General features: G+C 49.9%; 1 protein-coding gene across 2 annotated transcripts in view; it reads left to right on the top strand.

Annotated features, from left to right (window-relative positions):
- LOC138260564 (excretory canal abnormal protein 6-like) overlaps positions 1-25,288 on the top strand; it is a 137,088-nt gene that overhangs the window by 104,421 nt on the left and 7,379 nt on the right. For both annotated transcript variants that reach the window (XM_069209172.1, XM_069209173.1), the window contains one exon: positions 9,317-9,387. In XM_069209172.1, coding sequence (XP_069065273.1) covers positions 9,317-9,387 — 71 coding nt within the window. The remainder of the gene's footprint in view (positions 1-9,316; positions 9,388-25,288) is intronic.

Below are 25,288 nucleotides of genomic sequence, written 5' to 3'. Positions count from 1 at the left end.
AACATGGTATAGTTGGCTTACACCTCTTTAACATATTTAATTTACCTGTAAGTCCCTTGTAAAGTGGTATCCCATATACCCAGGACCTGGAATTAAATGCTACTAGTGAGCCTGCAGCACTGATTGTGCCACCCACAGAAGTAGCTTTTCAAACTTGTCTCAGGCCTGCCACTGCAGTGCCTGTGTGCTCAGTTACTGCCACATTTACTTGGCAAGCCAAACTACTTGCCAAGGCTTAAGATTCCTTTTTACAACACCTATGTCACTCCTAAGGTGGGCCCTAGATAGCCCTAAGGGGAATGTGATGTGTATGTAAACTGTAGGACATATATCTTTATGTGTTACATATCCTAGTAGTGACAAACAGCCTATTTCATTTTTCACTACAGTGAGTGCTGCTCCTCTAATAGATTTTCATTGGGAATTCCATTATATATGTGAGAGTGGTAATTTCTGACCTTTAAGGAGTAGTGTGGGCATGTTTGGTATGTTTGGAATAGTAGTGAGAAAGCCTGCTTATTGGTGTAGGTGGATTTTACATTACTATTTTAGAAATGCTGCTTTTAGAAAGTGGGCATTTCTTTGTGCTTATAACTCTAGTGCTTTGCATTCTGACTCCAGTCCACACCTGGGGCAGAGTAATAGCTTCACTTGGTGCATACTTTCCAGACAACCATCACACAAGAGGGGCTGAGTGTGGCAGAAGAGGCATCTGCATACAGATAGTCATTCTAGGCTGGGAGACGGAGGGTCATTCACGCCTTACATGTGAATAGGCTGTGTCCTGCCCTCACACAGTGGGCTGAGTGGCTCCAGACATCAGTAGGAGGTAGAGTAGGGGAGGAGGGAAGCTCCTGGAACTGGTCAGACTTGGCTGGAAACTTCTCACTTTCTAGAAGCAGGGCACCTGGTGTATAAGTACAGGGGCTCTGACCCCATGATATTTAGAGCACCTTTGCAAACTGGGACTGAACCCCTGTAGGAGGCTGGCCTTGCTTATAGTGGGTACCTGATTGTACTTGCACCTTGTGCCAGGTCCAGTTATCCCTTATTAGTAGATTACTAGTGTTCTAGCAGCTTAGGCTCATAGAGGTGGCTATAGCAGAGCAGCTTAGACTGAACTAGGAGACATGCAAAGCTCCTTCTATACCACTTATATCATATAGCACTATATCATAAGAAACACAATACTCAGTGTTACTAAAATTAAAGGTACTTTATTTTAGTGACGATGTGCCAAAAATATCTCAGAGGATATACTCCTTTAGGAGGTAAGTAAAATACACAAAATATACACACAAACCAAAATCAGGTAAGCAAAACAGTCAGAAAGTAGTGCAAACACTGTAGAATACAATAGGATGCAATAGACCTAGGGGCAACACAAACCATATACTAAGAAAGTGAAATGCGAACCACGAATGGACCCCTAGGCTAGTGTAGTGTGTAGATGGTCGCTGGGAGTGTAAGAAAACACTAAAGGTGTCCAAGATACCCCACCTCAAGACCCCGGAAAGTAGGAGTAAAGTACTACTATTTCCCCAAAAACACACTAGAGTCGTGATAGAGGATGTTGCAAAGACCACAACAGACTGCAAAACACTGAAGATGGATTCCTGGACCTGAGGACCTGCAAAGGAAAGGGACCAAGTCCATGAGTTGTGAAAGTGTCCGGGGACAGGAGCCCACTAAACCCTGGATGAAGGTGCAAAATGGCTTCCTCTGGATGGAAGAAGCTGAAGATTCTGCAACAACGAAAGGTGCTAGGAACTTCTCCTTTGTGCAGAAGATGTCACACGGAGGGCTGGAGGATGCAGCATTGTTTCCTTGGCAAACTACCGCAAACAAGCCTTGCTAGCTGCAAGAGTCGCAGTTGAAGAAAAAGGGTGCTGCCCGGACCCAGGAAGGACCAGGATGTCGCCACTTGGGAGAGGAGACAGAGAGGGCCCTCAGCAACGTAGAGAGTCAATTTACAAGAAGGTAGCACCCACAGAAGTACTTGAACATGGGTTCAAGAAGTCTGAACATAACAGTTGTCTCAACACTGCAAAAGAGGGTCCCACGAAGCTGGAGATCAACTCAGGGAGCTGAGCATCGCAGGACAGAGTTCTGGGGACCTAGGCTTGGCTGTGCATGAAGGATTTCATGGACATGTGCACTGAAGCCCTTGTAGCTGCAGTTCATGCGTTGCACAGGATTACTGTCTGGAGAGGGGAGGCAAGGAATTACCTCCTCCAAATTTCGACAGTTGGACCACTGGACAGTCTGGGTCACTTGGGTCCACCACCTGTGTTCCAGGGGCCACGCTCGACAGGATGAGAGGGGTCCCAGAGTACCGGTGACATTGAAGTTTGGTGCCTGCTGAAGCAGGGGGAAGATTCTGTCAATCCACTGGAGATTTCTTCGTGGCGTCCAGTGCAGGATGAAGGCAGGCAGCCGCCAAAGCATGCACCACCAGGAAACAGTTGAGAAAGCCAGCAGGATTAGGTGCTACAATGTCGCTGATAGTCTTCTTGCTACTTTGTTGCAGTTTTGCAGGCGTCCTGGAGCAGTCAGTGTTTGATCCTTGGCAGAAATCAAAGCGAGAGGTGCAAAGGAACTCTGGTGAATTCTTGCAAGTCGTTATTTGAGGAAAAGCCCACTGGAGAGACCCTAAATAGCCCTCAGAAGAGGATTGGCTACCTAGTCAGGTAAGCACCTATCAGGAGGGGTCTCTGACGTCACCTGCTGGCACTGGCCACTCAGAGACCTCCAGAGTGCCCTCACACCTCTGGATCCAAGATGGCAGAGGTCTGGGACACATTGGAGGAGCTCTGGGCACCACCCTTAATTGGTGATGGACAGGGGAGTGATCACTCCCCTTTCCTTTGTCCAGTTTCACACCAGAGCAGGGACTGGGGGTTCCCTAAACCGGTGTAGACTGGCATATGCAAGGAGGGCACCATCTGTGCCTTTCAATGCATTTCCAGAGGCTGGGAGAAGCTACCCCTCCCCAGCCTTTAACACCTATTTCCAAAGGGAGAGGGTGTAACACCCTCTCTCAGGGGAAATTCTTTGTCCTGCCTTCCTGGGACTGGGCTGCCCAGGCCCCAGGCGAGCAGAACCCTGTCTGTGGGGTGGCAGCAGCGGTAGCTGCAAAGAAAACCCCAGAGAGCTGGTTTGGCAGTACCCGGGGTCCATAGTGGAGCCCCGGGGATGCATGGGATTGGCACCCCAATACCAGATTTTGCATGGGGTGTCAGTTTCATGATCTTAGACATGTTACATGGACATATGCGGAGTTACCATTGTGAAGCTACATATAGGTGACTTATAAGTTACTTAAGTGCAGTGAAAATGGCTGTGAAATAACGTGGACATTATTTCACTCAGGCTGCAATGGCAGTCCTGTGTAAAGGTTTGTCTGAGCTCCCTATGGGTGGCAAAAGAAATGCTGCAGCCCATAGGGATCTCCTGGAACCCCAATACCCTGGGTACCTAGGTACCATTTACTAGGGAATTATAAGGGTGTTCCAGTGTGCCAATTGAAATTGGTAAAAGTGGTCACTAGCTTATAGTGACAAATTTAAAGGCAGAGAGAGAGCATAAGCACTGAGGTTCTGATTAGCAGAGCCTCAGTGGCACAGTTAGGCACTACACAGGTATACACATTCAGGCCACAAACTATGAGCACCAGGGCCTGGCTAGCAGGATCCCAGTGAGACAGTAAAACACACTAACATATACTCACAAAAAGGCCAAAAGTGGGGGTAACAAGACTAGAAAGAGGCTACCTTCCTACACCCCCCCTCCAAACGAAGGACAATAAGGCTAACCTTGACCAGTTGAGTCTTTATTGTCTAAGTTGTGATAAGTGGAGAGTAGCTCTGTAAAAGATTGGTTACTCCCTTTATCATCCACTGTATGGTTACTTCCTTGTGGGGATGTGAACCACCCTGTTTAGAGTTTTGTAGCTAAGCAACAATGTGAGGTTATATTCTCTGAGTTCCTACTAGTAAGTTTTAATTTAGAGCAGTGGGATTGGGCCACTGGGCCTTTATCAAGTGATGAGAATGCCAGACAGGGATGCTGTCTCAATAAAGCCATAGTTGGGTAAAACGTTTGTCCATATGGCTGTAAGAGAGAGAACAGGGATGCTGTTTCTCTTGAGTTGGAGCAGGGCAGGGATGCTGTCCTATTAGCTCCACACTAGGGCAGGGATGCTGTCCTAAGTGTTGTGAGGCAGTGCAGGGCTGCTGCACTAAAGTTTCTCTGGGATGGTTGGAGGGATGTTCCATGTTAACTAAAACGGTGCAATTTTTCACATCAGGATTAGTTATCCCACAGAGAGGTATCTTTACCTCAGGGAGTACAGCTGTGGAAGCTGATGGTTCCCTTGGTACAGGTTCCACCCCAGGAGAGTTTTCTCCCACCACAGGACTGGTATCCTTAGTGGCAGGGTGGGTAGGGGATACTTTGATGCCCTGTTTACCTGTTGTTGGAGAAGGATCCTGAGATTTCAGGGCTTTTTCTCTCCTTTGCTTTTTCATTTCAGCTAAAATGAGAGGAAGCAATTCCTCAGGGATACCCACCATGGATGCATGGGTACTAAACTCTACCTCAGCCCAACCTGAGGCCTCTAGGTCATTCCCTAAGAGACAATCCACAGGTAAGCTAGGTGATACTACCACCTGCTTTGAGCCAGTAACTCCACCCCAACTAAAATGAACTATAGCTAAGGGAAGAAACTTAGTGGAGTTATGGACATCAATAATCTTGTACTGTTGTCCAATGATGTGTTGTGCAGGAGACACTAGGTTTTAGTCACCCAAGTAATACTGTCACCTGTGTCCCTGTAGGCCTGGGCCTCATCACCATTTATTAAAACTGACTGCCTGTACTTAACCATTGTAAGGGGACAAGCAGCCAGTGTGGCAAGGCCAATGCCACCAGGTTTGACAGAAACTGTCTTGGGACTGACTGACCCATTTTCTATTATGGACCCAAAAGTGAACCCAACTACACCCTTATTGTGACTGTTGCCAGCAGTCCCACCACTAGTACCACTACTGCTAGGGGCACTAGAGTTTGATGTATTAGTGGTGGTAGGCTCAGGGGGTTTACCTGGGCAGGACTTATCCCCTGGCCAATGGCCTTTATTTTTACACACACAGCACCAAGGCTTTTTAGTGTGTTTAGATTGTGAAGAAGAGGAAGAAGATGGTTTATCCCCACCCCTTAAAGAGTGTTTAGGGTGTGAAGAAGGATCTTTGTTTTTACTTTTATCCCCATGCTTATCCTGAGATTGTTCACAATTTTTCATCTTGCCATCCTTGTCACCACCTGTCTGAGCTTTTCTGCTCACTCTTGTTCTGACCCATTTGTCTGCCTTCTTTCCCAATTCTTGGGGAGAGGTCAGATTAGAGTCTACCAAGTACTGGTGCAACAAGCCAGGCACACAATTATTCAAAATATGCTCTCTCAAAATTACATTATACAGTCTTTCATAGTCAGTCATCTTACTGCCATGTAACCATCCCTCCAAGGTCTTCACTGAACAGTCTACAAAATCTGTCCAGTCTTGAGAGGACTCTTTTCTGGTGTCTCTGAACTTAATCCTGTATTGTTCAGTGGTTAAGCCAAATCCCTCTAAGAGTGCATCTTTCAAAACTTTGTAATTGCTGGCATCACTCTCCCTGATAGTAAGGAGTCTGTCCCTAACTTTGTCAGTGAAAGATAGCCACAAGATAGCAGCCCACTGCCTTTGAGGGACTAACTGTACCATACAGGCCCTCTCAAGTGCAGCAGACCACTTGTTGATGTCATCTCCCTCCTTGTAAGGGGGGACAATCTTGTGCAGGTTTCTTAAATCTGTTTCTCTAACAGGAAGACTATCAAGATTGCTGCTGCTGCTGCCACCATGGGGAACTAACCCCAACTTCTGTCTTTCCCTCTCTACATCTAAGGATTCCCTATCTAAGGCCAACTGCTGCTGTCTTAGCTTTAGTCTGGCCTCTTCCAACCTCAGCTTTCTGAGTTCCCTGAGTTTCTGAGGAAATTCTTTGTTCTGCTTTTTTGGGACTGTGCTGCCCAGACCCCAGGAGGGCAGAACTCTGTCTGTGGGTTGCTGCAGAAAAACCCCCCAGAGAGCTGGTTTGGCAGTACCCGGGGTCCATAGTGGAGCCCCAGGGATGAATGGGATTGGTACCCCAATACCAGATTTGGCATGGGGAGACAATTCCATGATCGTAGACACATTACATTGCCATATTCGGAGTTACCATTGTGAAGCTACTTATAGGTGACTTATAAGTTACTTAAGTGCAGTGAAAATGGCTGTGAAATAACATGTGCGTTATTTCACTCAGGCTGCAATGGCAGTCCTGTGTGAAGGTTTGTCTGAGTTCCCTATGGGTCGCAAAAGAAATGCTGCAGCCCATAAGGATCTCCTGGAACCCCAAAACCCTGGGTACCTAGGTACCATATACTAGGGAATTATAAGGGTGTTCCAGTGTGCCAATTGAAATTGGTAAAAGTGGTCAACAGCCTATAGTTACACAGTTAGGCATTACACAGGTATACACATTCAGGCCACAAACTATGAGCACTGGGGCCCTGGCTAGCAGGATCCCAGTGAGACAGGCAAAACATACTGACAAATAGGGTTTTCACTATGAGCACTGGGGCCCTGGCTAGCAGGATCCCAGTGAGACAGTAAAAACACACTGACACACACTCACAAACAGGCCAAAAGTGGGGGTAACCATGCTAGAAAGAGGCCACCTTCTCACAACCCCTGTCAGAAGGACTGCTGGACTGCACAAAGGACTGATCTGGACTGCTCTTCTGTTTGTTGCCCTGCCGCCTGCTGCTGCTGGGTGGCACCAACAACTCACTGGATTGCTTTTATATTTGTTTTCCTGCCACCAACTGCCAACTTCCCCCTGACTTTGGTTTCACTAGGCACTGGGGTGGTGTCAGGAGGAACCGCCATTTGCACTACTTGCTGGTTGTGCGTTGGCCTGTCTGCCTGGGAGGCTACTGGACAGACTGTCACCTAGTCACAAGAACACTTGCGCTGACCTTTCTGCCCTCATTGCACCCCCAAGTGTACTCTGAGGAGCCCAGTGCATGGTAAGCTCTGTCTAGGGCTCCTGGCCGCTTTGACATTATAGCGTAGAATGTAAGTCATACCACCCTATGTATAATGCGCGAGGAAAGCACTTTATCCCCTGATAAGTGTGGAGTGACTGGAGTGCTCCTTTTCCGCCACCTCATTGTTTCCGAGGACTCGCTGCCCACCTCCTGGGTTTGCTGAACTCTGCTAATTTCTTGTTGCATGCTGGGCCAGGCACATTGCCTCCAGCAAGACGCATGCCAAAGTGTCCGACGGGTTGATGACATCAGCACTACCTCCCCTTCATTCCCAGAGAGTGGGACTTAACCCAGGGAGACTGTAACACCATCGCCAGGGGCTGGAATTCTCCTAGGCTGGCATACACCTGCACACAAGGAGCCAGCCCCTCAGCTAGCATGCACCTGGACACAAAGAGCGCACCGCTTGCCTGGAATGTATCCTGCGCACAAGTAGCACCCCCCTCACCTGGTATGCACACTGCACATGAAGAGCACCCCTTGCCTGGCATGTAAGGTGCACTCAGGGAGCGCACCCCTCGCCTAGCATGCACCTGCACATGAGTGCCCCCCTCATCATGGCATGCACCCTGCACACAAGGAGTGCCCCCCTCGCCATGACACTAGTAACTGTGCACTGCACGGATGGTGGCGCTGGGTGACTAACAGGCCTTTTTTTAGTGCATGAACTCTCTGGGCAGCTGTTCATCCTGTCCTCGGCATCGATGGACCTGCATCATCGAAGAGGGAGATGTAACATACTGGGTTGTGTGCTTGGGAAACAGAGGAAAATTGATCCTTGTGAGGGACCCTAAGAGTTTAATCTCACTAGGAGGTGGCCACCATCAGAGTTGTATCTAAACCTAGATCTGACTACATTAAAGTCTCTGTGCCACTGCACTGCTGTCTAATTAAAGAGATGACTCTCAAAGTAGCTTCTATTCCAGCCACTTCACTTAGAAAAGTAATTGAGTTACACAAATCATTTCCCTGCAGCTTTTGACCAACAACGTCGTCCAAACTCGCTGTCGTTCTCAGGGATATTGAATTCAAACCAGCCACAGACTGGCTAACAAATGGCTTATAGTTATAAGACTATCACATTCGAACAAACAAAAGATGCAGGCGCCACAAGAGCGCGTCGTGCGTCACACTGCACAAAGCATTGCACACCCAGGAGGAGGATGATAATGGTGAAGACGGTGCACACCAGGTGATCCCATAATGAGATTCATGTGGCAAAAGGAAAAAGTTACTTCACAACAGCCGTAGTTTAGCAGCTCAAATATATTATGAAACTCAAGAGTGAGAATGGAAGATTACAAACCACATTAGTAATATCACTGTATATTGCCACACTCTGGAACTTACTGTGAGGCAGGAACATTGTGTCATTAAGCTCAACATCTCAATTTTTCTTTAAAGGATGAATTTGATAGTCTGACCTCCTAACTGCTTGGCAGAATTATTCACAGCATGTGAAAGTGTAACAGATTCAAGCTGCAAAACTCTACAATAAAGTACCATCCACCAACAGTTAGGGCAGGGTTTTTAAGAAGTCAAATCATGTATTCATTATCAATTTCTGTAATAAGCACATCAGTAAACAATTTACGTTTTATAAATGTTACTAAGCATTAATCATCAATAGTGAATAAATACCACATGGCTTTGTAGCTTTCAATCCCAATAATTTCTCCTATAATACTTTACAAAAAAATGTTGTCCATGTTTCGGCTAGAAAAATCGACAGCCTTTATCAGGCCGAACAGTGGTAAAGAGAAAACAATCACTGACATGCATAGAAAGTTATTAGTAAAATTCCTAACTACAATAACACAGTGTTCATCCTGCATAGCACTTAAAGTGTAACACAAGTTTAATAACAGTTCATGCAACAAGGAAATAGATCAATAGATTTGCGTTACACATGTTGATATCTCTAATTAATATTATTTTTATGTATTGTTTTCTTAAAGTGCTCCATGCTGGTGTTAACCACTTTATAGAGCTACTCAATAGAGTAAAAATTTTACAAAGTGTGAACTGTTTAGTACAAAGGGCTCGGTGTGTTAGCACGCTCTTCTCACCAGTCATGCTGCGTGTGGTTTGCTCTTCCCACGACAGCTCCATGTTCTGTTTCTCTGTCTGGCTACAAGAAATGCAGGCTTTACTTCTCTATCTCCACCTTTTTTGTTTGCAGGAGGTGCAGCAGCGGTACCCAGAGCTACTCTGCTTCCCAGGGAAACTGGAGCACATTTCTAGAGGCAGCAGGTAAGATGGATCTGTGAAGGAGTGACTGGGGACACACCAGGAGCAGTAAAAGATAAAAGGGTACATTAAAAGGAAAATGAGAGAAATAGGGGAAACCAAGAGTCAGGAAATGGGTCCCAGAGACAGGAAAGGGGCAGTAAGAATTATCTGTGGGGGAAACACAGGACCGTGGCCAGTACGTTGGAACTGGTGCCAGGGAAAAGACCCAGGGATACAAAGTAAGATCTGCCAGCCGAGAGGTGTTGATGCTAGCACACTGATACATAGACTTTACTGAAGGTGACAAGGAGGGTCAGGCGGCACATGAAGGGAGACGTGGCAGCTCATACTACTTGAGGGGTATACAGTGGTTAATGGAGTATGGCGGGGACACAGCAGTTCTGATAACGTCTGAGGGAGCTGGTGGTACATGAAGAGGGCACCACTGATTGTGTGTGAGAGACACACACGGGGATTGATTGTACATGAGATTCACACACATGGACTGGTGGTACATCAAAAAGGACACCACTGATTGTAGGTGAGAGGCACACATGGGGACTGGTGGTACATGAAGAGGACATCACTGATTGTTTGTGAGAGGTACACACGAGGACTGGTAGTACATGAACAGCACATCACTGATTGTAGGTGAGAGGCACACACAGGGAATGGTGGTACATGAAGAGGACACCACTGATTGTACATGAGAGGCACACACGGGGACTGGTGGTACATGAAGAGGACACCACTGATTGTACGTGAGAGGCACACACGGGGACTGATGGTGCATGAAGAGGACACCACTGATTGTACGTGAGAGGCAGACACGGGGAATGGTGGTACATGAAGAAGACACCACTGATTGTACATGAGAGGCACACACGGGGACTGGTGGTACATGAAGAGGACACCACTGATTGTATGTGAGTGGCACACACGGGGACTGGTGGTACATGAAGAGGACACCACTGATTGTATGTGAGAGGCACACACGCGGACCTGTAGTATATGAAGAGGACACTACTGATTGTATGTGAGAGGCACACACGGGGACTGGTAGTACATGAAGAGGACACCACTGATTGTATGTGAGAGGCACACACGGGCAATGGTGGTACATGAAGAGGACACCACTGATTGTACGTGAGAGGCACACACGGGGACTGGTGCTACTTGAAGAGGACACCACTGATTGTACGTGAGAGGCACACACGGGGACTGGTAGTACATGAAGAGGACACCACTGATTGTATGTGAGAGGCACACACGTGGACCTGTAGTATATGAAGAGGACACTACTGATTGTATGTGAGAGGCACACACGGGGACTGGTAGTACATGAAGAGGACACTACTGATTGTATGTGAGAGGCACACACGGGCAATGGTGGTACATGAAGAGGACACCACTGATTGTACGTGAGAGGCACACACGGGGACTGGTGCTACTTGAAGAGGACACCACTGATTGTACATGAGGGGCACACACGGGGACTGGTAGTACATGAAGAGGACACCACTGATTGTATGTGAGAGGCACACACGCGGACCTGTAGTACATGAAGAGGACACCACTGATTGTAGGTGAGAGGCACACACAGGGAATGGTGGTACATGAAGAGAACACCACTGATTGTACATGGGAGGCACACACGGGGACTGGTGGTACACGAAGAGGAAACCACTGATTGTACGTGAGAGGCACACACAGGTACTGGTGGTACACGAAGAGGACACCACTGATTGTACGTGAGAGGCACACACGGGGACTGGTGGTACATGAAGAGGACACCACTGATTGTATGTGAGAGGCACCCACGCGGACCTGTAATAAATGAAGAGGACACTACTGATTGTATGTGGGGGGCACACCTGTGGACCTGTAGTACATGAAGAGGACACCACTGGTTGTAGGTGAGAGGCACACACGGGTACTGGTGGTACATGAAGAGGACACCACTGATTGTATGTGAGAGGCACACACGGTGAAGGGTGGTACATGAAGAGGACACCACTGATTGTTCACAAGGGGCACACACGGGACCGGTGATACATGAAGAGGATACCACTGATTGTACGTGAGAGGCACACACGGGGACTGGTGGTACATGAAGAGGACACCACTGATTGTAGGTGAGTGGCACACACGGGGACCGGTGATACATGAAGAGGACACCACTGATTGTACGTGAGAGGCACACACGGGGACCGATGGTACATGAAGAGGACACCACTGATTGTACGTGAGAGGCACACACGGGTACTGGTGGTACATGAAGAGGACACCACTGATTGTATGTGAGAGGCAGACACGGGGAATGGTTGTACATGAAGAAGACATCACTGATTGTAGGTGAGAGGCACACACGGGGACCGGTGATACATGAAGAGGACACCACTGATTGTACGTGAGAGGCACACACGGGGACCAGTGGTACATGAAGAGGACACCACTGACTGTATGTGAGAGGCACACACGGGGACTGGTGGTACATGAAGAGGACACCACTGATTGTATGTGAGTGGAACACACAGGGACTGGTGATACATGAAGAGGACACCACTGATTGTACGTGAGAGGCACACACGGGGACTGGTGGTACATGAAGAGGACACCACTGATTGTACCTGAGAGGCACACACGGGGACTGGTGGTACATGAAGAGGACACCGCTGATTGTATGTGAGAGGCACACACGGGGACTGGTGGTACATGAAGAGGACACCGCTGATTGTACGTGAGAGGCACACACGGGGACTGGTGGTACATGAAGAGGACACCGCTGATTGTATGTGAGAGGCACACACGGGGACTGGTGGTACATGAAGAGGACACCGCTGATTGTACGTGAGAGGCACACACGGTGAAGGGTGGTACATGAAGAGTGCACCGCTGATTGTACGTGAGAGGTACACATGGGTACTGGTGGTACATGAAGAGGACACCACTGATTGTAGGTGAGAGGCACACATGGGGACCGGTGATACATGAAGAGGGCACCACTGATTGTATGTGAGTGGCACACATGTGGACTGGTGATACATGAACAGTATCTCACACACATCGGGGGGATGGATGTGATGGACACAGGCTTAGAGGCATAGCTCACACACACACACAGGGGTGGATGGTATGTTAAGGGGACAGACCTCGAGATATATCTCACACACACAAAGGATTGCATGTGCTTGAGACAGACCAGGATGTATATCTCTCACACATAGAGGATGGTATGTGAGAAACAGACATGGAGATATATCTCACTCACACACACACACAAAGGATGGTATGTGAGGGACGGACATGGAGGTACATCTCTCACACATACATAGGATGGTATGGGAGGGATAGACATGGAGGTACATCTCTCGCATGCACAGAGGATGGTATGTGAGGGAGAGCCATGGAGGTAAATCTCACACACACGTAGGATGGTATGTGAGGGACAGACATGGAGGTATACCTCAAACACCCAGGATGGTATGTCAGGGACATGCATGGAGGTACATCTCTCACACACACACAGGGGTGGGTGGTACGTGAGGCACATGCACGAAGGTACATTACACACAAACACAGGGGCGGGTGGTATGTGAGGGACAGATACGGAGGTACATCTCACACACACACACAGGGGCGGGTGGTATGTGAGGGACAGGCACGGAGGTACATCACACACACACACAGGATGGTATGTGAGGTACAGGCACAGAGGTACATCTCTCACACACACACAGGGGTGGGTGGTACGTAAGGGACAGGCACGGGGTACATCTCTCACACAAAAACAGGGGCGGGTGGTACGTGAGGGACAGGCACGGGGGTACATCTCTCACAAACACATGGGGGGGTGGTACGTGAGGCACATGCACGGAGGTACATCACACAAACACACAGGGGTGGGTGGTACGTGAGGCTCATGCACGGAGGTACATCTCACACACACATAGGAGTGGGTGGAACGTGAGGTACAGGCACGGAGGTTCATCCCTCACACACACACATGGGCGGGAGGTACGTGAGGCACACGCACGGAGGTACATCACACACAAACAGGGGTGGGTGGTATGTGAGGCACATGCACGGAGGCACATTACACTCACACACACAGGGGTGGGTGGTACATGAGGCACATGCACGGAGGTACATCTTTCACACACACACAGGGATGGGTGGTATGTGAGGCACATGCACGGAGGCACATCACACACACACACGGGGGTGGTACATGAGGCACATGCACAGAGGTACATCTCACACACACACAGGGGTTGGTGGTACGTGAGGTACAGGCATGGGGGCACATCTCACACACACACAGGGGCGGGTGGTATGTGAGGGACAGACACAGGGTACATCTCTCTCACACACACAGGGGCGGGTGGTATGTGAGGCACATGCATGGAGGTACATTACACACACACACACACACAGGGGCGGGTGGTACGTGAGGGACAGGCATGGAGGCACATCACACACACACACGGGGGTGGTACATGAGGCACATGCACAGAGGTACATCTCACACACACACAGGGGTTGGTGGTACGTGAGGTACAGGCATGGGGGTACATCTCTCACACACACAGGGGCGGGTGGTATGTGAGGGACAGACACAGGGTACATCTCTCACACACACACCGGGGCGGGTGGTATGTGAGGCACATGCACGGAGGTACATCACACACACACACAGGGGTGGGTGGTAAATGAGGCACATGCACAGAGGTACATCTCTCACACACACACAGGCGCGGGTGGTATGTGAGGCCCATGCACGGAGGTACATTACACACACAGGGGCAGGTGGTATGTGAGGCACATGCACGGACTCACATCACACACACACACAGGGGTGGGTGGTACATGAGGCACTTGCACGGAGGTACATCTCACACACACACAGGGGTGGGTGGTACGTGAGGGACAGGCATGGGGATACATCTCACACACAGGGGCGGGTGGTACATGAGGCACATGCACGGAGGTACATCTCTCACACACACACAGGGGCGGCTGTGAGGCACATGCACAGAGGCACATCACACACACACAGGGGTGGGTGGTACATGAGGCACATGCACAGAGGTACATCTCACACACACACACGGGTGGGTGGTACATGAGGTACAGGCATGGGGGTACAACTCTCACACACACACAAGGGCGGGTGGTATGTGAGGCACATGCACGGAGGTACATCTCTCTCACACACACAGGGGCGGGTGGTATGTGAGGCACATGCACGGAGGTACATTACACACACACACAGGGGTGGGTGGTACGTGAGGGACAGGCACAGAGGTACATCTCACACACACGGGTGGGTGGTACGTGAGGTAGAGGCATGGGGGTACATCTCTCACACACACACAGGGGCGGGTGGTACATGAGGCACATGGACGGAGGTACATCTCACACACACACAGGGGCGGTGGTATGTGAGGCACATGCATGGAGGTACATCACATACACACACAGGGGTGGGTGGTACATGAGGCACATGCACAGAGGTACATCTCTCACACACACACACAGGGGTGGGTGGTACATGAGGCACATGCACGGAGGTACATCTCTCACACACACACACAGGGGCGGGTGGTATGTGAGGCACATGCACAGAGGTACATTACACACACACACACAGGGGTGGGTGGTACATGAGGCACATGGATGGAGGTACATCTCACACACACATAGGGGTGGGGGGTACATGAGGCACATGGACGGAGGTACATCTCACACACACACAGGGGTGGGTGGTACATGAGGCACATGGACGGAGGTACATCTCTCACACACACACAGGGGTGGGTGGTACATGAGCCACATGGACGGAGGTACATCACACACACACACACACGGGTGGGTGGTATGTGAGGGACAGACACGGAGGTACATCTCACACACAGGGGCGGGTGGTATGTGAGGGACAGGCACAGAGGTACATCACACACACACACACAGGATAGTATGTGAGGTACAGGCACAGAGGTACATCTCACACACACAGGGGTGGGTGGTACGTGAGGGACAGGTACGGGGTACATCTCTCTCACACACACAGGGGCAGGTGGTACGTGAGGGAAAGGCACGGGGTACATCTCTCACACACACACAGGATGGTATGTGAGGTACAGGCACAGAGGTACATCTCACACACACACAGGGGCGGGTGGTACGTGAGGTACAGGCATGGGGGCACATCTCTCACACACACACAGGGGCGGGTGGTACATGAGGCACATGGACGGAGGTACATCTCACACACACACAGGGGCGGGTGGTACATGAGGCACATGGACGGAGGTACATCTCACACACACAGGGGCGGTGGTACATGAGGCACATGGACGGAGGTACATCACACACACACACACAGGGGTGGGTGGTACATGAGGCACATGGACGGAGGTACATCTCACACAGGGGCGGGTGGTACATGAGGTACAGGCATGGGGTTACATCTCTCACACACACACAGGGGCGGGTGGTACATGAGGCACATGGACAGAGGTACATCACACACACACACACACACGGGCGGGTGGTATATGAGGCACATGGACGGAGGTACATCTCACACACACACAGGGGCGGGTGGTACATGACGCACATGGACAGAGGTACATCTCACACACACACAGGGGTGGGTGGTACATGAGGCATATGGACGGAGGTACATCTCACACACACACAGGGGCGGGTGGTACATGAGGCACATGGATGGAGGTACATCTCACACACACACCCGGGGTGGGTGGTACATGAGGCACATGGACGGAGGTACATCACACACACACACAGGGGCGGGTGGTATGTGAGGGACAGACACGGAGGTACATCTCACACACAAACAGGGGCGGGTGGTATGTGAGGGACAGGCACGGAGGTACATCACACACACCCACACAGGATGGTATGTGAGGTAAAGGCACAGAGGTACATCTCTCACACACACACAGGGGTGGGTGGTACGTGAGGGACAGGCACGGGGTACATCTCTCACACACACACAGGGGCGGGTGGTACGTGAGGGACAGGCACGGGGGTACATCTCTCACACACACACACAGGATGGTATGTGAGGTACAGGCACGGAGGTACATCTCACACACACACAGGGGCGGGTGGTACGTGAGGTACAGACATGGGGGTACATCTCTCACACACACATAGGGGCGGGTGGTACATGAGGCACATGGACGGAGGTACATTACACACAAACACACAGGGGCGGGTGGTACATGAGGCACATGCACGGAGGTACATTACACACACACACACACTGTGGTGGGTGGTACATGAGGCACATGGACGGAGGTACATCTCACACACACAGGGGCGGGTGGTACATGAGGCACATGGACGGAGGTACATCTCACACACACACAGGGGTGGGTGGTACATGAGGCACATGGACGGAGGTACATCTCACACACACACGGGCGGGTGGTACATGAGGCACATGGACGGAGGTACATCTCACACACACACGGGTGGATGGTACATGAGGCACATGGACGGAGGTACATCACACACACACACAGGGGCGGGAGGTATGTGAGGGACAGACACGGAGGTACATCTCACACAGACAGGGGCGGGTGGTATGTGAGGGACAGGCACGGAGGTACATCACACACACACAGGATGGTATGTGAGGTACTGGCACAGAGGTACATCTCTCACACACACAGGGGCGGGTGGTATGTGAGGCACATGGAGGGAGGTACATCTCACACGCACACAGGGGCGGGTGGTACATGAGGCACATGGACGGAGGTACATCACACACACACACACAGGGGCGGGTGGTGCATGAGGCACATGGACGGAGGTACATCTCACACACACACAGGGGCGGGTGGTGCATGAGGCACATGGACGGAGGTACATCACACACACACACAGGGGCGGGTGGTACATGAGGCACATGGACGGAGGTACATCTCACACACACACCGGGGCGGGTGGTACATGAGGCACATGGACGGAGGTACATCTCACACACACACAGGGGCGGGGGGGTACATGAGGCACATGGACGGAGGTACATCACACACACACACACACACACAGGGGCAGGTGGTACATGAGGCACATGGACGGAGGTACATCTCACACACACAGGGGAGGGTGGTACGTGAGGTACAGGCATGGGGTACATCTCTCACACACACAGGGGCGGATGGTACATGAGGCACATGGACGGAGGTACATTACACACACACACAGGGGCGGGTAGTACATGAGGCACATGCACGGAGGTACTTTACACACACACACACACAGGGGTGGGTGGTACATGAGGCACATGGACGGAGGTACATCTCACACACACAGGGGCGGGTGGTACATGAGGCACATGGACGGAGGTACATCTCACACACACACAGGGGCGGGTGGTACATGAGGCACATGGACGGAGGTACATCTCACACACACACAGGGGCGGATGGTGCATGAGGCACATGGACGGAGGTACATCACACACACACACAGGGGCGGGTGGTACATGAGGCACATGAACGGAGGTACATCTCACACGCACACAGGGGCGGGTGGTACATGAGGCACATGGACAGAGGTACATCTCACACACACACACAGGGGCGGGTGGTGCATGAGTCACATGGACGGAGGTACATTTCACACACCCGGGGCGGGTTGTGCATGAGGCACATGGACGGAGGTACATCTCACACACACACAGGGGCGGGGGGTACATGAGGCACATGGACGGAGGTACATCTCACACACACACACAGGGGCGGGTGGTACATGAGGCACATGGACGGAGGTACATCACACACACAGGGGCGGGTGGTATGTGAGGGACAGACACGGAGGTACATCACACACACATACACACACAGGATGGTATGTGAGGTACAGGCACAGAGGTACATCTCACACACACACACATGGGTGGGTGGTACGTGAGGCACATGGACGGAGGTACATCTCACACACACACAGTGGCGGGTGGTATGTGAGGGACAGACACGGATGTATATCTCTCACACACACACAGGGGTGGGTGGTATGTGAGGGACAGGCACGGCGGGTGGTACCCGAGGCACATGCACGGGGAGGGGCGGGTGGTACGTGAGGTACAGACACGGGGAGGGGCGGTCGTATGTGAGGGACAGACATGGAGAGGGGCGGATGGCGCTGCCCGGGCGAGCCCTTCCCCTGTCTCCTGTGTTCATTTTAATGTTTTGCTTTTTAATCTTATCTCATTTCCTTTTCACACGTTTCCTAATAACTTCAACTTGACCCGCCCTTTAAAAAGGAGTTTTATGTGCATCAGTCAGTGAAAATATTTTGTTAATATCTGCGCTTATAAAAGTGGGAAATACACTGCCTGGTGCCCGGTTCAGGGGAAGTCACACACAATTAACATCCACTTCTCTATTATACTTTGCAACCACGGGCTTTAGAAAATACATTTACCTCTCTTTATATAGAAATGAAAAATAATACATCGAAAATACCGGACAGAGCACTGAATATGAAAAGGCAACAGTGGAAACTTTAATAGCAGCGAGTGTCTGTATCTCAAGCAGCAGCTTCACACACACATATTTTCATGTGCATTCCATGCAGGGGCGCTTCCCTGTGTGCTTCCCTGTGTGCTTTCTTGTGTGATTTCCTGTGTGCTTCACTGTGTGCTTCACTGTGTGCTTTCCTGTGTGCTTTCCTGTGTGCTTCCCCGTGTGCTTCCCTGGGTGCTTCCCTGGGTGCTTTCCTGTGTGCTTTCTTGTGTGCTTCCCTGGGTGCTTTCCTGTGTGCTTCCCTGGGTGCTTTTCTGTGTGCTTTCCTGTCTGCTTTCCTGTCTGCTTCCCTGTGTGCCTCCCTGTGCGCTTTCCTGTGCGCTTCCCTGTGTGCTTTCCTGTGTGCTTTCCTGTGTGCTTCCCTGTGGGCTTTCCTGTGTGCTTCCCTGGGTGCTTTCCTGTGTGCTTCCCCGTGTGCTTCCCTGGGTGCTTTCCTGGGTGCTTTCCTGGGTGCTTTCCTGTGTGCTTCCCTGTGTGCTTTCCTGTGTGCTTCCCTGTGTGCTTTCCTGTGTGCTTCCCTGTGTGCTTTTCTGTGTGCTTCCCTGTGTGCCTCCCTGTGTGCCTCCCTGTGCGCTTTCCTGTGTGCTTCCCTGGGTGCTTTTCTGTGTGCTTTCCTGTGTGCTTTCCTGTCTGCTTCCCTGTGTGCCTCCCTGTGCGCTTTCCTGTGCGCTTTCCTGTGCGCTTCCCTGTGTGCTTTGCTGTGTGCTTCCCTGTGTCCTTTCCTGTGTGCTTCCCTGTGTCCTTTCCTGTGTGCTTTCCTGTGTGCTTTCCTGTGTGGTTCGCTCTGTGCTTTCTGTGCTTCCCTGTTTGCTTCCCTGTGTGCTTTCCTGTGTGGTTCGCTCTACCTTCGGAGGAGGGTGCTGTGAGGGATTCTGCGGCCTCTCAGGTGTGGGTGCTGACCCCACGGGGCGAGTAAGCGAGGGGGTTGGTGAGTCTTTGAGATCCAGCGGGAGGCTGCGAAGGCCCCGGAAAAAGGGTTTGGGCGCGTAATACAAGCATTGGTACTGCATCGACGAGGCCACAGAAGAAGAGTTCTTGCTTGTTGGCACTAGAACGGTGCGAGGCACTGCACCCATGAAAGCCAATCTCTGGAGCAGACTGGGCTGATTCTAGCGGCTACTGCCCGGAGGCTGGAAAAGTAAAGCTGAGGGGGTTTCTGCTCAGGTCCAATCCTGAGGCTTCAGTCTTTGAAGAGGGCCTAGTCCTTTTTTCCCCGTAAGCATAAAGCGCTACACTCACCCCTCCTGGACAAATGAGTTGAGGGCCTTGGACTGGCCTTTGACATGGTGGTCATGGCTGTGCGGCTGGAACACAGCTCGGGATGTGGAGAGCGGGCCCTTGTGATCACGCTCACCCGTCCACACTCCCACACCTAGGCGCAGGTACCCAGTGCTTTGGGTGGGCCCATCACTGTCACTTGCTCGCCGTCATGTCAGTCACCAATGAGGGGTTTATGAAGCGATACTAACATTGCAGGATCTTGCACTGCTTAATAAAGGTCAGTAGGGCTTGGAAGGCAACTGAAAATGTGCCTCGTGCACCAAAGGCATATCAAGGTGAGCCTCGATACCCAGAGTGTAAAGACAGCGATGGACATGGAAGAGCAGTTAGTCAGCCATCAATACGCAGAGAATAAAGATAGTGATGGACATGGAAGAGCAGTTAGTCAGCCATCAATACGCAGAGAATAAACATAGTGATGGACATGGAAGAGCAGTTAGTCAGCCTCAAAACCCAGAGTGTAATGATAGCGATGGACATGGAAGAGCAGTTAGTCGGCCATCGATACCCAGAGTGTAAAGATAGCAATGGACATGGAAGAGCAGTGAGTCGGCCATCAATACCCAGAGTGTAATGATAGTGATGGACATGGAAGAGCAGTGAGTCGGCCATCGATACCCAGAGTGTAATGATAGCGATGCACATGGAAGAGCAGTTAGTCGGCCATCGATACCCAGAGTGTAAAGAGAGCGATGGACATGGAAGAGCAGTGAGTCGGCCATCAAGCCCCAGAGTGTAAAGATAGCGATGGACATGGAAGAGCAGTGAGTCGGCCATCGATACACAGAGTGTAATGATAGCGATGGACATGGAAGAACAGTTAGTCAGCCATCAATACCCAGAGGATAAAGATAGTGATTGACATGGAAGAGCAGTTAGTCGCCCATCAATACGCAGAGAATAAAGATAGTGATGGACATGGAAGAGCAGTTAGTCGGCCTCAAAACCCAGAGTGTAAAGATAGCGATGGACATGGAAGAGCAGTTAGTCAGCCATCAATACGCAGAGAATAAAGATAGTGATGGACATGGAAGAGCAGTTAGTCAGCCATCAATACGCAGAGAATAAACATAGTGATGGACATGGAAGAGCAGTTAGTCAGCCTCAAAACCCAGAGTGTAATGATAGCGATGGACATGGAAGAGCAGTTAGTCGGCCATCGATACCCAGAGTGTAAAGATAGCGATGGACATGGAAGAGCAGTTAGTCCGCCATCGATACCCAGAATGTAAAGATAGCGATGGACATGGAAGAGCAGTGAGTCGGCTATCAATACGCAGAGAATAAACATAGCGATGGACATGGAAGAGCAGTTAGTCCGCCATCGATACCAAGAGTGTAATGATAGCGATGGACATGGAAGAGTAGCTAGTCAGCCATCAAGCCCCAGAGTGTAAAGATAGTGATGGACATGGAAGAGTAGCTAGTCAGCCATCAATACCCAGAGGATAAAGATAGTGATTGACATGGAAGAGCAGTTAGTCAGCCATCAATACACAGAGAATAAACATAGTGATGGACATGGAAGAGCAGTTAGTCGGCCTCAAAACCCAGAGTGTAAAGATAGCGATGGACATGGAAGAGCAGTTAGTCAGCCATCAATACGCAGAGAATAAAGATAGTGATGGACATGGAAGAGCAGTTAGTCAGCCATCAATACGCAGAGAATAAAGATAGTGATGGACATGGAAGAGCAGTTAGTCAGCCATCAATACGCAGAGAATAAAGATAGTGATGGACATGGAAGAGCAGTTAGTCAGCCATCAATACGCAGAGAATAAACATAGTGATGGACATGGAAGAGCAGTTAGTCGGCCTCAAAACCCAGAGTGTAATGATAGCGATGGACATGGAAGAGCAGTTAGTCGGCCATCGATACCCAGAGTGTAAAGATAGCGATGGACATGGAAGAGCAGTTAGTCCGCCATCGATACCCAGAATGTAAAGATAGCGATGGACATGGAAGAGCAGTGAGTCGGCTATCAATACGCAGAGAATAAACATAGCGATGGTCATGGAAGAGCAGTTAGTCCGCCATCGATACCCAGAGTGTAATGATAGCGATGGACATGGAAGAGTAGCTAGTCAGCCATCAAGCCCCAGAGTGTAAAGATAGTGATGGACATGGAAGAGCAGTTAGTCAGCCATCAATACGCAGAGAATAAACATAGTGATGGACATGGAAGAGCGGTTAGTTGACCTCAATACCCAGAGTGTAAAGACAGCGATGGGCATGGAAGAGCAGTTAGTCGGCCATCAATACGCAGAGAATAAACATAGCAATGGACATGGAAGAGCAGTGAGTCGGCCATCAATACCCAGAGTGTAAAGATAGCGATGGACATGGAAGAACAGTTAGTTGGCCATCGATACCCAGAGTGTAAAGATAGCTATGGACATGGAAGAGCAGTTAGTCGGCCTCAATACCCAGAGTGTAATGGTAGCGATGGACATGGAAGAGTAGCTAGTCAGCCATCAATACCCAGAGGTCAAAGATAGTGATGGACATGGAAGAGCAGTTAGTCAGCCATCAATACGCAGAGAATAAACATAGTGATGGACATGGAAGAGCAGTTAGTCGGCCTCAAAACCCAGAGTGTAATGATAGCGATGGACATGGAAGAGCAGTTAGTCGGCCATCGATACCCAGAGTGTAAAGATAGCGATGGACATGGAAGAGCAGTTAGTCGGCTATCAATACGCAGAGAATAAACATAGCGATGGACATGGAAGAGCAGTTAGTCCGCCATCGATACCCAGAGTGTAAAGATAGCGATGGACATGGAAGAGCAGTGAGTCGGCCATCAAGCCCCACAGTGTAAAGATAGCGATGGACATGGAAGAGCAGTGAGTCGGCCATCAATACCCAGAGTGTAAAGATAGCGATGGATATGGAAGATTAGTTAGTCAGCCATTAATGTGGAAAAAACTGATTAGCATCAAGACAAAAAACTGATTAGCATCAATACAGAAGAGCGATGGTACGGTCATCAGTAAAGAAGAGTAGTATTGTGGCTGTGACTAAAGAAAAACACTGTTATGGGGATCGACAAAAAAGAGCAACAAGACGGCCATTAGTATGGATGACAACCAGACAACCACCAGTATGGAAGAGTAGCCTGGAGACCATGACTAGAGAGAAGCAATGTCTTGGACATTAATATGGAAGAGCAACCAGACAACCACCAGTGTGGAAGAGTAGCCTGGAGACCATGACTAGAGAGAAGTAATGTCTTGGACATCAATATGGAAGAGCAACCAGAGAACCACCAGTATGGAAGAGTACCGTTGAGGACATGACTAGAGAGAAGTAATGTCTTGGACATCAATAAGGAAGAGCAACCAGACAACCACCGTATGGAAGAGCAGCATTGAGGCCATGTCTAGAGAGAAGTAATGTCTTGGATATCAATATGGAAGAGTAATCAGACAACCATCAGTATGGAAGAGTAACCTGGAGACCATGACTATAGAGAAGTAATGTCTTGGACATCAGTATGGAAGACGAAGAGAAAAATAGCAGCCATCAGTAACAAGTGTAACAAGGTGTCAATTGATACTGAAAACTCAGGAAAGTCACCAATAAGCAAGAGTATGTACATGCTGATAAATACTGAAGAGTAACTATGTGGCCATGAATCTAGTATGGTACGATGAGGGCCATCAGCTAGACGAGTTACGAGATGAACAGAACTGTAAAATAGCAGGACGAAGACCAACCCTACTGAGCAATGCCAAATCCATCAATATGAAAGATCTCCATAATGACCATAAGTCCTGAGAAGTACCTGCATGTCTTCATTTTGGAGGAGTAACAAAATGTGCATCAATGCCAAAAAGCGACCAAATGGTCACCAATACTCGACCAAAATGGAAGAATAACATGATGCCACCAAAACCTATCAATGAGAGAACCATAAATGTGGAAGACGGCCCAGGTAATCATGACTGTGGGAAAGGAACAAAACAGGACGAGTAATGTGATGATTGTCAAAAAGAAAGAGTCCAGCGATGCCATGTTCCTGGTCCTCGTGTGATCATACAATGGAATGAGTTCTGCAAGTCTTGGGAAGTTTGTAACTCCTGGAGTACCCCGGTCCAAGGATGATGTGTTCCTGGTCCTCGTGTACTATAGTGTGATCACAGCCTGAGTCCAGTGATGAGATGTTTCTGGTCCTTGTGCACTATAGCATGATCATAGCCTGGCAAGAGTAACAAGAGTCCTGTGATGATGTGTTGCTTGTGCACTAGGGCCATATGTACGAACACATTTTCCCATAAACACAGAATGGGTAAAACTCTTTGCTACATCTGGCCCCTAGAGTGTGATTATATCCTGGCAGGAGTAACGCGAGTCCAGTGATGACATGTACTGGGTCCTCATGCACTATTTTGTGATCGTGCACTGGCAGGGGTACCCCAAATCCTGAGATGTGTTCCTGTTCCTCATGCACTATAGCATGATCATAGCCCAGTAGGAGTAACACAAGACTACTGATGATGTATTCCTGGTTCTTGTACTCTATAGTTTGATGATGATGATCTGACAGGAGTACCCAGAGTCCAGAGATTACATGTTCCTGGTCCTTGTCCACTATAATGCAATAAAAGCCTGGCAGGGGCACCCAGAGTTCAGAGTTAGGTTCCTGATCCATATGCACTGTAGTGCTGTCATAGCCCTTCAGGACTGCTTCGAGTCTAGAGATGATGCCTTTACGGTCCTCGTGCAGTATTATCCTACCGTAGCCCGGCAGGAGTACCCAGAGCTCAGTGATGAAGTGTTCCTGGTCCTCGAGCACTATAGAGCAATCATAACCTGGCACAAGTACCCCAGTCCAGAGATGACTCCCTGTGCACTCAATCCTAAAGCCTGTCCTTTCTTCACGCAGGAGACACTGTGCTGCTCAGCGGAGGGTGGGGGCAGTATTAATGAAAACCAGCTGGTGATGGTGGTTGGGATGTTACACGAAGACCCCTTTTTATGAAGCAGTTTGGTGAAAAGACATACATTGCTAGATGGTGGTGTGTATGCTGTGGGAGAAGCCTGGGTATGTGGCAATGAATATGTTTGCTTG

Source organism: Pleurodeles waltl, chromosome 2_1 (assembly GCF_031143425.1).
Source record: "Pleurodeles waltl isolate 20211129_DDA chromosome 2_1, aPleWal1.hap1.20221129, whole genome shotgun sequence".
Classification (NCBI taxonomy): Eukaryota; Metazoa; Chordata; class Amphibia; order Caudata; family Salamandridae; genus Pleurodeles; species Pleurodeles waltl.
This window is presented reverse-complemented; position numbering and strand designations above follow the sequence as displayed.